The 16,376-nt window shown below is 42.1% G+C and overlaps 1 protein-coding gene across 2 annotated transcripts in view; it reads right to left on the reverse strand.

The window, feature by feature from the left end:
- Window positions 1-1,333: 1,333 nt before the first annotated feature.
- Window positions 1,334-16,376, reverse strand: part of luzp1 (leucine zipper protein 1) — a 47,724-nt gene continuing 32,681 nt past the window's right edge. For both annotated transcript variants that reach the window (XM_029460372.1, XM_029460371.1), the window contains 4 exons: window positions 15,703-16,286; window positions 15,406-15,585; window positions 8,438-8,706; window positions 1,334-7,488 (listed from right to left, as the gene is read on the reverse strand). In XM_029460372.1, the coding sequence (XP_029316232.1) occupies window positions 8,479-8,706; window positions 15,406-15,585; window positions 15,703-16,286 (992 nt within the window). In that variant the 3' untranslated portion in view covers window positions 1,334-7,488; window positions 8,438-8,478. The remainder of the gene's footprint in view (window positions 7,489-8,437; window positions 8,707-15,405; window positions 15,586-15,702; window positions 16,287-16,376) is intronic.

Here is a 16,376-nt window from a genome sequence, read left to right on the forward strand (position 1 = left end):
CCTCCTCCTGGAGTGCCACAGTCATTTCCATGGTTGACTTCACAGCACTAATTCAGGTCAGGCATCGGCGCTGAGGCTCAGGAGTACCAGGGTCTAAACAGGCACCGCTGTGTTAGTGTAGCACCTCCCTGCATCGGCACTTGGGACAGATTAAACCACACTAGCAGGAGACAGTGTTAACCCCCCCCCCCCCCCCGACTCTCAACCATTTTTGACTCATGACACCCCACAAAAATAACCAGGCCCATTCTCTGGATTCCCTTAACTAAATGGTGAACTGTGATGATTCTTTTTCTTTTTCTGGTGGTTCTTACTAATTACTCTGAAAGAGGCTTTGCGAATGAAAGCATTTGTGATTCAAAATAGGCCTTTATACACAGCACATGTTAACTTTAGTGGGTATAGCACAGCTGTTACTGATGAACATTAACGATGGCTTTGTCCTATTCAAACATGCACGATATAAAGACCCTGAGACTGAAGCTGCTGACTGGGATGTCAAACTTTAAAAAAAAAAAAAAATGTTTTAAACAGTTGTCTAAATGTCTTTATTTATATACAGTTTGGCATCATTTGGGATTATTAGTGTGAAATTTTCAAATCCCAGAGCAAGAAGTGTCGTCCACTAACAGTTGCCTCAATAGACCAGAATGCAATGCAGCGGAGCAACAGGAGCAACAGGAGACACTTGTTGATCTTTGGCTCTATGATCGTCTCCACCTTCACATGAAAGGCCATGCTGTTGAATTCAACAAGTCCAGGCTTGTATCTGGAGTTTTACAAAACTGTTCTGGGAAAAGTTGGAAATGACCAGGAAGTTTGAAGTAAAGTGAGTTTAACCAAACAAAAAAAACAAAAAAAAAAAAGAATTCTCCTGAGATGCACCGAGCCCTTCTGATGGATAATAAAATAACTTGAGAATCAGACGTTGGTTCTTTTCACACCATTTAGCACACTAGATGGTGTAGATTAGATGATTGTTTTAGGTAACATTTGCAGGAACAGAAGTGCTGGCTTTCACAAAGTGAGGCGTAGCTGTTTAAGGGAAAGTTGTGGGCTGACTTTGCATTCCACAACAGCTTGTGGTTTTCCTCTTTGTACCTGAACAAATGTGCCTCATTTGTCTGCCTGCTTATTTTGCATACAGTCAGCTGCAGTTCTCTCTGCTCTGTTCAAACCAGGGCATTGGCCACATGGGCACACACAGACCGCTATGAAATCAAAACTTGTTGAGCTTGTTCAGCAAAAAGCATGAAAGAGATTAACATACATGGTTGCGTTTTACACACAATCAGCAACGCACTCACATACTGACACAGGTTCCGACATGGAGACGTGTTACAAACAGGTTGGTTTTTATTTTTATTGGAATACATATGGTCTGCTGTACAGTTGGCAGCTTCAAGAGACCTACATGCAGAGTGCGCCAGCCACAGTAAGGTTAAAACATGCACAATGTATTAAGTCTAAAACAGAAAAGAAAAAGCCTTCCCACACAGTCCACCTGGCATTGCTGACACACTGAGAAGCAATAATAAATCATAAAACCCTTTTGATCTGATTTCATTACATACAGTTTTGTGTTTGACAACTCTGTCTCCTTCTCCTGCACACAAAATGAACTTATAAACACTCGGCAATAAAATAAAACAGCTGATTGTACAGGCCTGAAATTCTTGTATCTGTGCATGTATGCGTGTAAAAGAGATCAGATCCAGTTACATGTTTAACAAAAACAAAAAAATATCCTATTAGATTATTTGTGTGCGTTTATATATACATGCGTGTCTGGGGCCTGCACGATTCTTTCTTTGGCAGCACACAGCACAGAAGATGTACAAACCCTGAATTTAAGAGCGAGGGAGGATAGAGCAGCGAAGAGGCCGTAGCGCTGAATGGTCCGAGATAAAAACTGGACAACACATGGTGAATCACTCAGCACTGCAAACCTGCTCAGCTCTGATAAAATGCACATAGCTCTCATTCTTCAATGACTATGACACAACCCTGGCTTCTCTCTGGTCCGTGCCGTGCCATCATGTCTCCAGGTCGTGAGAAATGTCTTGCATAAAAATAACAAACACAAAATACAGGAAGAAGTACTCTCCAGGAGTGTAATAACAACGAGGAAGATACATTATCTTGCAAAAAAATATCGTTCTTAAAATCAAGTTGGACAAATACTTAATATATTTCAATAATAAGGCCCACTTTACAAAATTACAAGAGTTTCCTTAAATAAAATCTATCCGATATAGCTTCCAAAATAAGACATCTTTTGTTTAACAAAGAAATAAAAACACAATTAAGCAGAAAACCAAAAAAAAAAAAAAGAAAACCCTCAAATTGAATATTTCCCCTTAATTTCAGTATTTTAGAGACAAGGTGACCATCTAGGGAAGCGTTGGCACCGTCTCCAACTGTAAACCGTAAATACTGTGGAATGATTTTGGCACAATGTAAGAAGGCTGAGATGACGGGTGCCATTACCTCAAACAAATATTCATTCACTGAGTGCACGCCAATTTCCTTTCTTAAACTGGTGACATGATTCTTAAATACTCCAATTTGGCTGGTGCAAAAACACAACATATCTGCCTGTGGTACATTCAGCAAACAGCTACTGAAACAGAGTTAAAACACAATTCTGGGACACAAAAGAGGAAACCTTTTGACAAAAGGGGACTAAGGGGGCATTAGTCGTTTGAGGTCTTAAAGTTAAGTGCTGGTTAAGTGCAGATTACAGCCTACGCCACCCAATGACACCATGACCCTGGCTTCACAATGGAGGCCTTTGAGGACAAGGGCCTGCTCGCTGCCCGAAAGCCATTTCTGCCTCGCAACTCCAATCTCCACTAAGTACATTCTAGTCTACTTTATAAAAAGGGAAAAAACAATGACTTGTAAATAACGGATGTTTACACATAACCCACCAGAGCTTAAGAGGATTTCTGTTAACTCTTTAGTTGGTGTTTGAGCAGGAAAGCGGAAGCAGAAACTTTTCTCTCCACTGCTTAACCACCTGTTGACCTTGTAGGAATATTCCATCACATCGTTCACAGCCATGTCCTAAATATTTTTGCTCCAGCAGCAGATATTATACCGTTTCTCTCATTCGATAAATGTTCTGCAAAACTGCCATTATTCAGGGGAGGAAAGGAACTGACCAAACCTCTGAAAGAGTCCCCAGCTGTTTCTTTATAAGCTATAGAAGTCTTGAAACCTGTAATGTCTTCACTTGAGTCCCAGATGACCAGTCAACGCATTCCACCATGTCAACACTATACAGGCTCTCGCCTACTGGAAGCAACGAATACGACCTATACCACGCGAGTAGTGGCATGTAGCCCAAGACACACATCGGACGGTAGAAGCTTAAAGTGGTCTTCATCCTGGTTCGGAGAGGATGGACAGAGTGGAGGTACAGTTGGGTGTTAGTGTACTTTGGGGCCTTGTAAGGAAGGAAGGCATCATGCATAGCAGAGGATGGAGTTTCAACTTTGCCCTTTAAAAAGCCTTGCTTTCTTTGAAGACAGACTCCAGGAGGGAAAGCCTCCAACGTGTCATAAAAACGTACAGTTTCCGACAGCTGGGCTCTTCCTGGGACCCCAGACTCAAATGCTCTCTTCAGGGGGAGGGGAGGGGAGACGGGTTTAAGAGCAGAAGGTAAGGAAGGTTGAAGAGTGAAGGAAAGTGAAAGAGACAAATGATAGAGGTTGCACAGTATGCAGTGAGGACGGGTGAAACTGGAGGATTGTCTGCATGTAAGACTATTATTTATTGGGCGGAGGGAAACGGGTGACACATGGGGGAAGTAAGGCAGGATAAAGGTTGCGGAGGGCATCTGTGTTAGCACTTGCATCACCGACTTGCTATATACAGTTATCCTGACCCACAGTGATGTCAGCCTTGAAAGAAACCCACACGTGCACATTTGCCAGTCAGCGCCTTCTTACTCGGGGATATGCAGCAGTTAACACCACACCAGCTCACATGTCCGGCTTTAAAACGAGAGCCCTCACTGACATTAACAACAACAACAACAACAAACACACACACACACACACACACACACACACACACACACACACACACACACGGACGACCACACCTCGTGTATCTCTGGCAGCATGAGCGCAGGCTGAGCTGGACATTCGATACCTTCGTCTGTTTTAATTACCCCTAACTGCCAAGCTGTCGCTCTTCCTCTGTCCTGTATTTAGAAGCCCAGAGTCAAGACAGGATTAGATGCAGCCCTGACCTCTGACCTTTCAGCTACCCAGGGAGCTGCCCATCACTGTCGGGTGACAGGCCTTCAATAAAACAACTCTCTGAACCAACAACACATATCACTGCTGTTTAGGAGCTAAGCTTTCCCTTTAGGAAATGAGAATCCAAGGAAGATGCAGAGAAACAGAGGAAGAAGGAGGATGAGAGGAAAGGGGGAGGCAAGGACATTTGACTTCTATAAAATACTAAAAGGAAAATTGGAATAAGTTGAAAAGATGAGAGATTGGGGAAAAGATGGCATTCCTCTCTTGGTAAAATGAGAAAAATGCTAGTTGAAACAAAAACAGAGAAAGCACAGAAGGACTATATGATCATCCAGTCTTGGCATGTGCACTAAGAGCACTGAACTGTGTGTCTGGTCTGTTTTCGCTCTATCATAAAGCCAGCAGTGGCCATGAAGAGGCCACATGGCAATCCTTTCTGAGGCTGCGCTGCGACCCAGCAACTCTGACACACAAATCCAAAGGACATAGCTTTTTGGGCGGTGTGGTCTATATTCTTTAAGAGGGTACTTTGAAGTTGGGCTAGGAAAAAATCTTTTTCTCAGGAAACTTTGCTTTGACATCCCTCAGGGAGGAGTTCCCTCTGAGAACCTCTTCTTACGCCTGAACCAAAATACTTTTACGATGTTCCATACAACAATCCGCTAAAAGGAAAAAAGAAAAAAAAGAAATATATATAAAAAGAAAAGAAACCTCACAATCAGTAATGCGTGTCATTTATATGCACAGCAAGAGGAAGAATATGCTGAAAGTCAGAATGTATTGGGACAATCTACATCTCTTACTGCATCTCAAGGCACAGATGAACTTTCTGATGAATATTTTATTTGTATTTTTTTTTAACAAAGAGTAAAAGTAATGGAAATGAACATTAGTGAAAATGTGCATTCTGAAGGTAAACAATCATTTTAGTTTGGAGTTATCACCGACCTGTATGTACAGCATGACGGAGTTACAGTCATTGCATGGGGGGGCAGTTTTTTGATTGCATATAATCTCCTGCTTGCATAAAGAGTAAAGTGACAAAGCGGCGACAGACTGGTCGATAAAAGAACCTGTACATGTATGGAAACTAATAAATATTACAGCTAGATGACGACTGGTAGAATACAGGAGAACTGAGAAATGCACCGAAACTGAAACGGGCCACCCCGAGCAGGGTCCGACTCAACACAGCGCTAAAATCCATAACAGCAGAGGAACCAGGTGGGGCTCCCAAGTTCTTCAACAGATTTCATGTGTCCCAAATCGTCACAGTTATGGTTCCATGATCTTGTCAGATAACCAGTTATTTTGGATTTGGGGGAAATCAAGCCGTCAAGCAATTGGTCATTCTCAGCTGCATTCAAAAGCAACATTCATACATTTTGTTGTGGGATCAAAGTTTGCATCGCCTGTCTTACTGCAATAAATGTTGTTAAAGTCCAACAGGAGCCTGTTAAAAGTTATTGTTCCCGTCATAGATATGCACCATTTAGCTCAATGAAAACCTTATTTTATTACTGGCCTCTATTAAATTTGTTTCTATGGCACCCCCATTGCTGCAGTGGCACCCGCCAATGACAAATTGCTCCAACACACCAACCACAAGTTGATATTTTTATGATGTAACAAAATAATACACCTCTATAGAAATAAGAAATGGAGATAAGCTGGGACGATTCGCACGGCGAACCCAGTCACATACAAGCTGAACGGTCAGTTCCTTGTGGTTAGGAGTCTCTCGTCTTCCTATGACTGGCTGGCATGTACACAGTATTTACAACAGCAGCAATGTCTGCCTTGCCAGGCAAGGTTTGCTGGTAATCCAAAGTCCAATGTTCAGTTAAAACAGAAACTCCATTTTGCTATGGCTCTCTCAAAATACATGAATGAGGACAATTGCAACAGCTGTAAGACAAAGCACCATGGAAATTGTTAGCATGGTTTGAGGTTATAAACAGAACCCTCCTTCCCAATTATTATTTTCTACATGTGCATTGCATTTCATTGCATGCAAACTACAATTTGTTTGTCTTGATATGGTAGAGCAAAAAGGGAAAGGACAATGCAGAACAGGAAGCGAATTACAAAGAGTCAAAATACCTGGGGAAAATGGCAAAAAGCATAAATAAGGTCCTGGTCAGTCAGAACTAATGTGTGTGTGTGTGTGTGTGTGTGTGTGTGTGTGTGTGTGTGTGTGTGTGTGTGTGCGCTCCTTAAACGCAGCCAACCAGCAATCCTTAAGCGCATGCTGAGTCACAATCTTTCCAGTGCTCTTCATTTATTACTTAGAAACATGCAAATGTTCGCTCGACATCTAAGACCCTAAATTAAATCCAGTTTGAGGCCGCATGCCAGAAAGCGGTGACACGGGTTTAAAATAAAATAGTTTAAAAATGCGCATGCGTTTGTATGGTTTTGGGAATTTATGTGTGAGAAAATCTGAAAACAAAACACACACATCTGGCCATCAAAGCAAATATGTAAGAAAAAGCAAATATCTTGGTACGAGTCAGCAAAGACGGGTAATTCGCTTCCTGTTTTTGGTCACATTAAACAAAAAAGGTAAAAGATCCTTTAGTTTGTGAAGAATTCTGCATGAACAGCCAGCCCTGTGAGATGAAGATGCATCTGAAACATTGTACTGTTGTTGATTGAAGATTGGGTTGTTGTTTTTTTCAGTGATGGTTGAAATGCTGATGCAGAAGCGATATATCCAGCTTTATTGCGGTCACTGCGATGGTCCTCTGGGAAAGGCATGCTCAACGTTTGAGTCCTTCTTTCTCTAAAACTCTCTTTAAACCCTTTCTGGCACGCAGGAAAATCCCCAGCCGTCCCCAGCATGCCAGCCTCTCCCTTGTCAAGTTCCGGGATTACACTATAATACATCCAACACAAGAAGCAGAAGAGGATACATGGGCTGGTGAGGCGACCTCCAAAACACTGTACACGCACTGTCTTTCCATTTATGCCTCTTTTGGGACAGAGAAAGTTCCGGATAGGAAGAGCTGTTCACGTCTCAGCGTACACTCAGGGTCAGAGTGAAGGATGTCAGGTCTGTGGTTTGTTGTTTTATATGGCTGCAACTGCTATTTTTCTTTTCTTTGCTTGCTATAAAAGCTGTAGATGTTGACTTTTGGAGATGATGGAAGCCATTAGTTGATGGGAGATGGATGTTTGGCCCATCTGGTGCCATTGAGAGCTTAATGGAGTCCTGTTAAGAAAGAAAATGAAGAGAAAGATCTTACTTAACACAACTATTCATCTTCTTTAGACACATAATTGGTGCGTATTTTCCAAATATTTTTCTTACAAAGAACAATGTAATTCATTTCTAATTATGAGGAAAGTAGATTTCAATTGATAACCTTCCAATTCAAATTAATTTCCAGGAAAACATGGAGTCTTTTACTGCACAGCACATCAGCTGAACATGTAAACATGAGAATGTGTTAATATACATGTCAACATGTATGAAGAATAACGTTTCCTAAAAGAAATCAATAATGAATGAACAATAACTTGGGTTCAAATGTAGCTTTTCTTTCAATAAAACTCAAAATGTCTATTAATTAGTGCTGAAGTACATAGTTCTTCCTTACGAAACTGCAGGGGATCAGGAAAATGGTTTGGACTTAAGAGCAATACAGTATTCCTCTCTATGCTTCTTGCCGGTTTAGCTACAGTACAGATCACTTGGTATTGCCTCGTCAGGCTGGATGCTAGCCGTTACATTCAGTGAAGCTGGGGCGTCCCGCTGGGGGGCACTCTACTCATTACACCCTGCTGCCACCATGATACATGTGCTAAAGCTAGTGCTGTCAAATGTGCAACAGTTGTCGGTTCAGCTTAATACTTCAAATTTGATTTGAAACTACCTTAAAAAGATGTGACATCATTGCCGCAGGTGTAATTAACTTCAGTTTCCTTTAATAATGAATTTCAGGAGTCTTTCTGCTGTTCACAATTGTCGTTTTCACCAATTGTTCTTTATTTCTAAAAAACCTAAACAGGAACGGTCTGCAAATTAGCTACGGCTAGAAGACCTGTATACACTGCATCGGTTGCACTTTATTTAAATGTAACATTGCCTACATGTATTGTCCCTGTCAAATTAATTAATAAAATAAGAAAAGGAAACTAAAAAACACGCCCTCTCCCACCTGTCTGCTTGCTGTAGAGTTCCTGCTGAGACCCAGCTGGTCTAATGATGCTCAGAGGGACGATGGTTCCACGGTCTGCTCCTCCCTTCGGCTCTGGCCCCTGACCCTTGATCCCGACTGGACCCCAGATCTCCTCTGGAGGAGGCCCCCGTTGTCCTGGATGCCCGGTCATAAGAGCTCCCCAGGTGGTGGGAGTCGCTGCTGGGTAGCTGCCGCCTCCAGGAGGCTGGGCTGTGGCTCGGGTTTGGACTGGGCTCTATGCCATCAGCCTGGTCAGAAAAGGTAAGAAAATTAGATTAAAAAAAATTCTTGTTCACAGTCTGAATTGAAAGCAGCAGCAAGTTTAACATGTGGATCGGTTTGCTATTGCCAAGGTCAGAAACTCAAACATTACAGAGATCGATTGAATGAACGCAATCCCATATTCTGGAGTCGGATATAAGAGCTCATTTTGTCTAGACGGTTTGGGGCCTTGTTTGGACTTTTGCATTATGTGGGCATTAAATATATGCTGCTTATGTTAACTGGTGTGTGACAAGGAAAGACTGCCATGTGGACTTCTGCCAGGGGAAAAATCCCCAACCAAAAACCCCAAACATACCCCAAGCTGAGAGATTTATAATTTGGTGGGCTGACTAGAAAACAAACCCCGCGTTACTAGTCTGTGGTGGATAGAGCAGCACGTCCCCTCTCATAACCTCAGTAACCCTGCTTTAAAAAAAGCCAGAGTTAGATGACGATGCAGTTCTTAAAACACACAGAAACAGCACCCCGCTCCTGTAATTTCAGCTTTAAAAAAGCACCATAATTAGTGACATTTGGTGGGTTGGAGTTGGCTTCGGATGCAGTTTTAGAACGCATTTTCGCTAATTGGCTTTAATGGAGCCCTGCTGGACTGCCTTTCTCTGTCTCCAGGGGTAACAGACAGGAAATCAGTCACCAGCGAACCCTGCCAACTGGGCGTGTTCAGTGTGGTCACTTCCTGCTCCAGTCACCGAGGGGAGGAAAACGGCAGTGTGGCATATTCTCCTTCTATGGTAAGCCACTGCTGCAAGAGCGGGGGCTTTCACAAGGTTGCCATGTAGCACTTCCACCGTTCCTCCTACACTCAACAGGGGGCTTGCGCTTGCATTGTTCAACACATTGTAACAGAGTTAACTAAAGTCATTTAAAATACACATGACAATAACTAAGTTAATGCTCTATAGAACTAAACAGGTCTTAAGAGATTTGCAGCTCAGTCTGAGGTAATTTTGTAACTTCTGTGTGTGCAGCAGTGGAGAGCTTTTTCCCATGTGGCTAAAAGTTAATTTAAGAAAATATTTGGGCAAGAGCAACATCAGCCTGTAATAAATGCTGTTTAGTAAGTTGATGTGCCACAGCAGAGGAAATCTACTGGAACAGCAAGTGCTGCTGTCATCATCACAGACCTGCTACAGCTCACACCAGAATGCCTTCAGCTTGGAAAACCCACTTTTATAGGCTGTTATAATCAGAAACACTAAATCACGTCTGGCAGCACAGCATGATGATTTGATACAATAAAAAAAACAGAAAAGGTGGGACTAAGAAAAGCAGTGCTGGTATATCTCGTACCAACTGTTATATGTCAAATGAACATGATAGACATGTTCTGCGATATTTAAAGGAATAGTTTGACATGAAAATACGTTTATTCATTGAGAATTACATAAGAAAATCGATACTACTCTTGTATCTATAAAGTTCTTATGTAGTTGGAACCAGCAGCCAGTTAGCTTAGCTTAGCATGAAAACTGGAAACTGGGAAAAAGCTAGCCTGGCTCTGTCCAAAGGTAACTAAATCTGCCTAACAACACCGTCGCAAGCTCCCTAATTACATGTTATATCCGCTGTGTTTACTGCTAGCTACAGCTTCAAATTTACCATACAGACATGAGAGTAGTATCCATCTTCTCATCAGACTCCCGGCAGAAAAAGCGAATACGCACGTTTTCCAATATGTCAAACTATAGCTTTAGGGTGTTTTAGGTTTAATGTGTAGACAGTTTTATGAGAAAAAGCTCTCTGTATTGATCATTTTTAAAACGGTGTCCAAGAGTTCACTTACAAAACCAAACAGACACTGTGAGTAGACTCTGCTTTCTAATACTGAACGAAGGCCAGCAGATTTGAAGAAATAACACAAGTAGCATGTCAGAGCATCTGCAGAAGAAATTATGTCCCGTCTTTAAATCTGTCTGCCCTTGGTCTCTTGCCCAATTTTGAGGAATGGTGTTGTCTTGCCAACCCAAACTCTTAAATCACCTCTCCAGCGAGACAACACTCTTGACACTCCAGATGAAAAATGTTCCAGAATAGGTAAAAATGTATATTTGATCATCCCAGGTGATGATCCTGTTTATTGGTAATGATTTATAAAAGCCATTCTTGTATTGCTTTTTATGGGGAATTTGTCTGTTGTCTGATGCTCTACTACCGAAAAACATCACAGTGTCCAACTTCAGCAGCTGCACGGACTGTTATTCCAGAGGGCTTTTTCTGCGTGGGTCACATCAGGCGAATGGTGAATAGAGAAGCTCTGATCCCACACTTTACCTTGCTGCCACTGGTTTTTTGACTCAACAAAGGATGTTTTGGAATCTCGCTCACCGGCCATATCGGCCCCGCTGTCCTCAGCCAAACATAAGTTCACCGTTCATTCATGTACAGGCTGAGGTTTCCTACAGCGGGGAGGAATTACTACAATACTTTTCTTGTTTGGTGTAGAGTGACTGCTATAGAAAGCAAGCCCTATTTTAACACTGACCTGTTAGGTCAGAATTGGACTGTATGTCCTTTCCCTGCTACTAGTTCTGCTTTTCTAAGTCTATTATTTAACAAGTCTAAAGCTACAAAGTTATTACAATTCATCCAGTTATGGTTGTCTGTATCAAATTTCATGGCAATCCATTTATTACTATGGACTTCCACTCAAAACCCAAACATTTTTAACCTAATGGTGCCGCTAGAGGAAAAGTCAGGGGATCACCAACGCATCTTGTGTGCAGTGTACAAAACTATGTTCCAATCCATCCATTGGTTGTCGAGATATTTCTCTAGAAAACAAACACATCAACGTAATGGTGCTGCTATAGTTACATTGAGAGAATCAACAAAGTCAGTAGGCTTCATCCTCTGGACACCATGAATGTCTTCATACAATATCGTGGCAATCAGTTGTTGAGATATTACGTTCTGTACCAACGTGGTAGTCAGACAGACCCTTCCTTCCGTAGCGCTACGCCACTATAGTGGCAAAACTGTTAACCGTAAACACTGGTTTGGACCAACCAGAGGGAACAGTCAAGGTTTAAGAGCAGCCATGGATTCGGACCCTGCTGATAATGGTCGAGACCTTTCACTAGATGAAAATATCTCATTCTCTGTCCCATTGCGGTTTGAATAGATGACAGCCAAATCATTTATTCATGTGGTTTAAAAAGAAAGCTAATCAATAAGCTATCAGTTTGCCCAGGCTGCTTAAAGGCATTGGGAGAGTAGTCTCCTCCTTAATGACTATTTATCGATCCCCGATTGTGAGTCTGCTCTCCTCTACTCTACTCTCATCACTGGGAAGCCTTTGACGTGAATGGTTATACAAAAATAAATGTAAGTCATGTAGACAGGAGATATATTTGAATCTCTAGCATAGATACACATTTTTCAACCAATCTTGGTTGCTGCTATTTACATGCAGACTTTAATGGATTAAGTCTTAGCTTATGGAGTACCGAAAGGAAGATCAATGGGAAGTCAGTCCATGATGATTAGTTACATTCCTCTTCCATCAACCCATGTGTCTCCATCTACAAATTAGTAATAACGCAAACCTCTTCTATCAATCTTTGACACTGCAATCACAAACTAATCCCAGCCTCCCACTGTCCTAACTACAGCTGCATTTATCCAAACCTCTTGGGAATGGATGCTGTTCAGACCACTGAAATGTTCTGAGAATCCAAACCCAAGATGGTCGGCTATGCTCCAAGACATGCTTCAAAGCCCAATTATGAATTGAAGCATGTTTTGTTTTTTTGCACTGTAGCAATTTTTGTTCATAATTGCCATCCAAATGGAGTGACCAGTTCGTGCATCAAATATCAGGATGAACAAGGTTTTACTGTACCGCAGAGTCAACTAAGTGGGTTTGGGAAATTCCCATAACTAAGTGCATAACTGACAAAAAAAACAGATGGAGTGACAACAAGACAGTTCATCTGCTCACTGCTGATTTACCACATCAGAGACAGGGCGAGGACTCTGGGCTCGAGGATAACCAGGACTATCAAGGGTGAGTGATGTGGGACAGGGTCAGAAAGGGGAGAACAGGAGAATTATGAATTGAAATGAGAAAATAATAAGTTGTCACCGTCCTGAAAATGGAGAGCTGGGGTCAAGGCCATGTCGTAGAACCGGTGTGTGCACTGACCCACACAGGGCTCCTCAAATACATGACTTGAAGCTACTTTGTTCATGTCAGTGCTTGGATGACAAATTAGGATGGAAATGAGGAGGGAAAGGGAATAGTCAGAGACAAAACAAAAAGGTAGCTGTCCCCTAATACTTTTTCTGCCCGTCTTTATCAGTGCTGAATGGCATTAAGGATCGAGGCTCAGTGTTTGACAGATTTCATTGAGCCCATTGATACCAATTAGAGGGAGGAGCCCTGTAGGCCATTACAGCTCTAAGGTCAGGTTAGTTGGTATGTTTCTATGCAGGATCAAGGACAATTTTATTCTAGTTTAATCGTTTGGTCTATAAAATGTCAGAAAATAGTGAAAAATATCAATTCCAGTTTCTCCAAGGTGATGTCTCTAAATGTCTGTCCGAAACTCAATGATATTCAGTATTCAGCATGAAAAATTAATATTAATCGATGATGAAATTAGTTGACGATTATTTTTCTGTTGATTGACTTAAACGTAAACTAATCGTTGCAGCTCTAGTTAGTGATTATTTATATCATAATTTGACGGATACTCACATCAAGCTAAGAAATCTTAAACGCGTTAAAAAGGGCTTTGTACATTTAAAAAAAAAAGCTCTTAAATATAACATTGTGTCAACACACAAATGACAAATAACTTTACCTAAATTAAACAGTCCAAACTTGGCAAAAATATTGATATAAATGAAGAACTATCTGATGAAAGATAAAGTAAATACGAACCTGACCAACTTTTTGGCCCTTGACAGTTTACTGACACATTCTGTGTTGATGCCCCGCCTTTGTGAAAGTTCTCAGAGGAAGAGAACCCATGAAGCTGAAAACTGGCCACGACAATAAACCCCTAACAGCACTGCCCGACTTTGGTGCAGAACACTACCACGGGCCTGGCCTGCACCCTCCTGTAGTCCTGGTCCTGACATGGTCAATAACTAGGGCTGTCGAATTAACGTGTTAATCGCGATTAATTCATCACAAAGCTTGTAATTGATTAGATACATTCTTTTTACAGCCCTATCAATAACCCTTCTATGTACTACCTCTAAACCACAGGATCTACTTGTGCATAGTGTACTGTGTAAAAACAAAAACAAAAAGGCTTAAGAAATCTCTCTAGGATTGTCTTCTTCGGCAGATCTGTGTGTGCCGTATGAATGCAACAGTTTAACTCCGGATGACCCTGGATCGCATATGTGAGCAAATATGATGGATGAGACAGCAGACACTTTGCATGTGTGTGTTTGTCTCCTTGGCAACATCCAGTTTATTTATAGAGGAAAACAGAGATTTTACCCAAAGGCCCCTAGTCCGGCATAGTTTGTCAAACTGACAGACTGACATGTTATTGTAGCCATGGAGCCCACTCTGTAAGCAGTACTACAGCCATTTGACAATATATTATAGACCAATAGACAAGTAAGTTAATACCGTAGCCCATTAGTAGTTTTCACCTAATCTTTCTGACGACTTATATAAACGTTCACACTCCATTAAATAAACTGTAGCTATGCACACAGTCTTACATGTTAATGCATGTGTACACATACATCAATGGGCTCAATCTTCGCTCTTTGCACAGAAATTAGTTATTTATAACGTAGCTCTACAATCCGTCTTAAGTGTTGGAGAAGTTATATGGCAGGTTGTGCTTACAGTGGTGAGCGTTTTGCTATACTACGTGAAACCGAAACAAGAATATCTCATAATAACCAATTGCAGATAATAACTCAAATTAAAGCCATAAAGCATGGACGTGGATCGATACACATTAATCCTGTATACATGTACTACGTGGTGGTGAGTATTCAAACACTTGTTTTCAGGAATTTTTGCGTAGAATAGCAATGCTGCCTGGCAGGGGCACAGACTGTGGTGGCACATTTAAATACAAGAAAGCTATTTTCTTCTCCTTGAGGTTTTTCTAACCTTCTTTTCCCCCTGTTGAGGTCTTTTTCATTTCCATCCTCCCTTTTTTTTTTTGTCCCACCCTTCTCTCTTTGTGCTTACTGGGGCAGCAGGAGTGGGGCCTACAGAACTGCTGTGCTAAGCTTGAAGTCGCAGAGCCTGGCGTCAGGGAAAAATACAAGCTGAGCTCTCATGCACAGTGGACTCACCAGGAGCTCAGCCCTGCGGTTGTACTTTCTGGACTTTTATCTGCAAGACAAAACTATTTGCAGAGTGGTACGGATAATGCCATCACCTGCATAACAATGCAGCATATTTTAGAAGCCACATTATGCAGTAATTAGCGCAGCCACATGTTTGTTTGATGCCAGAAATGTTTGACAAAGCAGACACAAGGACTTATTTTCCAAGAAGGGAGGAATGAAATTGAAGGTGATTTAGTTTCTTTAAGTGAATTGTTCTACTCTAAGCACTTGTTTTGTGCTTACCAGTTGATGAAGACTAATAAATAATTAATTTATATTAATACCTTCTATCTAACTGCACCATTTGAGAAGAATACATATTGTGAGAGCAGAAAAGTTGGTTGTGCTACCTGTGGTTGTTGTGTGTAGGATCGGCCCCAGGACTGAGAGGTTACAGGTGTGTGGGGTACGATCCGTCCCAAGCCTCGTGCTTCCATGGTGGGAGACTCTGATTGTTTGCCTCGGCGAAGCACTGATTCATCACCTTCTCTGGGGTTAGCAACCCCACTGTTGATCCTACGCATGTACACCTGGGACATGAAGCAACAAAGAGCAACATTATGCAGCTAATTCATTCCTATCCTCTAATTTATTATTACCTTTTTAGAATGTACTCATTCGTCTCATACATTTAATCATTAGCTCACCTCTGCAGGGGATGGCTTGTGTGCCTCAGCATTCCCACAAGCTCCTGTTCCGCTGTTCAGCATTTCTTCTGTATCAAAGGTGGTTGCCCGGTAAGCCCTCCACGTTGTTGAGGTTTCTGCTTCATCCTCCGACCCACCATCAGCCATCGTCCTTGCACCCCCTCTTCCCCGGCCTGTCTCGTCCACCGACGCCGTGCCCCGGTTCTTCCAGGTGCTTCTCACAGTCACATTCTTCATTTCTGGTAAACTGTCTTCTTGAGAGTGCTGGCTTTGTCTTTGGTGTCTCCAGCTGGTGACTGTGGTGGTGCTACTGCTGCTGCTTTCGAAGCCTGACTCTGTGTCGTTGATGTCTGCGGAGGTGGTGTCCGGGGACTGGAGGCTAAAGTTGCCGCGTTGGCAGCACAGGTGGCTGGTGGTAGTCTCCAATCTGGACGCGTTGTGGTGTTTGGACCTTGATGAGGAATCACTCGGGTCGTCCACCCCACAGTCCTGGTCTTGCTGGCACGACCGCAAGGTGATCTCACTTTTGGGAATGGAGATCTCATACGGGACGGAGATGCTGCCATGGTGCTCACTGCTGGGGCCTGGCAATGAGTAAATATATATTTAATGCTTTCTAAGCAAAACATTTTATAGATGCAACAAGATGACAGTAAGAGTGACAAGATAGAAAT

Source organism: Cottoperca gobio, chromosome 22 (assembly GCF_900634415.1).
Source record: "Cottoperca gobio chromosome 22, fCotGob3.1, whole genome shotgun sequence".
Classification (NCBI taxonomy): domain Eukaryota; kingdom Metazoa; phylum Chordata; class Actinopteri; order Perciformes; family Bovichtidae; genus Cottoperca; species Cottoperca gobio.